General features: G+C 41.7%; 1 protein-coding gene across 1 annotated transcript in view; it reads left to right on the top strand.

The window, feature by feature from the left end:
* Positions 1–251: 251 nt before the first annotated feature.
* LOC119592115 overlaps positions 252–756 on the top strand; it is a 15,745-nt gene continuing 15,240 nt past the window's right edge. The window contains exon 1 of the mRNA XM_037940935.1: positions 252–383. Coding sequence (XP_037796863.1) covers positions 306–383 — 78 coding nt within the window. The 5' untranslated portion in view covers positions 252–305. The remainder of the gene's footprint in view (positions 384–756) is intronic.

Raw genomic sequence — 756 nt, forward strand, 5'->3', positions numbered from 1 at the left:
TCTTAATTTAACACTTGAGCGTCATATTTCTCCTTGACCCGTTCTGAAAAGTTTTGCGATATTACTTACTCTGAGTTGGATCAATTGTGTGATGGGATGGTACTTGTCAAAACATTCATGGTTATAAATTTCTGTCGGGAAGTAAGATTCTTCCCACACGTGAAAATTAAGGTTATTGTTTTGATATTGTACACCTGCGACTTATGTGCCGACAGTTGTTGCTTCGAGACTACGCCTTTCGTTGCCCGTCCCTCCGAGTCACAGTTGTCGACAAGCCCTAGCTCCGGACGCAAGTGCAGAGCGCCATGGTTCCGAGGGGCGCCTTCCTGTTGCTGGCGGTGTCGGCGGTTTGGCTGAGTGGGTGTGTTCACCCAGCGGCTTCGGTAGGAGCACCACTTCGTCTTCATTTCCTTTTCTTTTGGGGTGTACTTTTGAGATCGACCTCTATTTTCGTATATCGTTTCTCATGTATGTTCTACCCGTTTTACACTTATATCCCTCCAATATATAAGGTTTAAAGAGTCTGAGTGTGATTATTTCTTTGGTTTGTTAGGGATCCTATCGACAGTACTGAGAATCGAAATGGATTCTGTACCTCGTTTACGAATTATATTCAGTATAGCATGAATTTCTTCTGAATTTGATGCCTTTTCATAGTAGCTGATTTCCATTTTGGGGTTATTATAATGCATCATATAAAACAGGAAAATGTTGATTCGAATGACGAGAAACAAGCTTTTTAATCATTAGATGGGT

The sequence above is a fragment of the Penaeus monodon genome, chromosome 29, assembly GCF_015228065.2.
Source record: "Penaeus monodon isolate SGIC_2016 chromosome 29, NSTDA_Pmon_1, whole genome shotgun sequence".
Classification (NCBI taxonomy): domain Eukaryota; kingdom Metazoa; phylum Arthropoda; class Malacostraca; order Decapoda; family Penaeidae; genus Penaeus; species Penaeus monodon.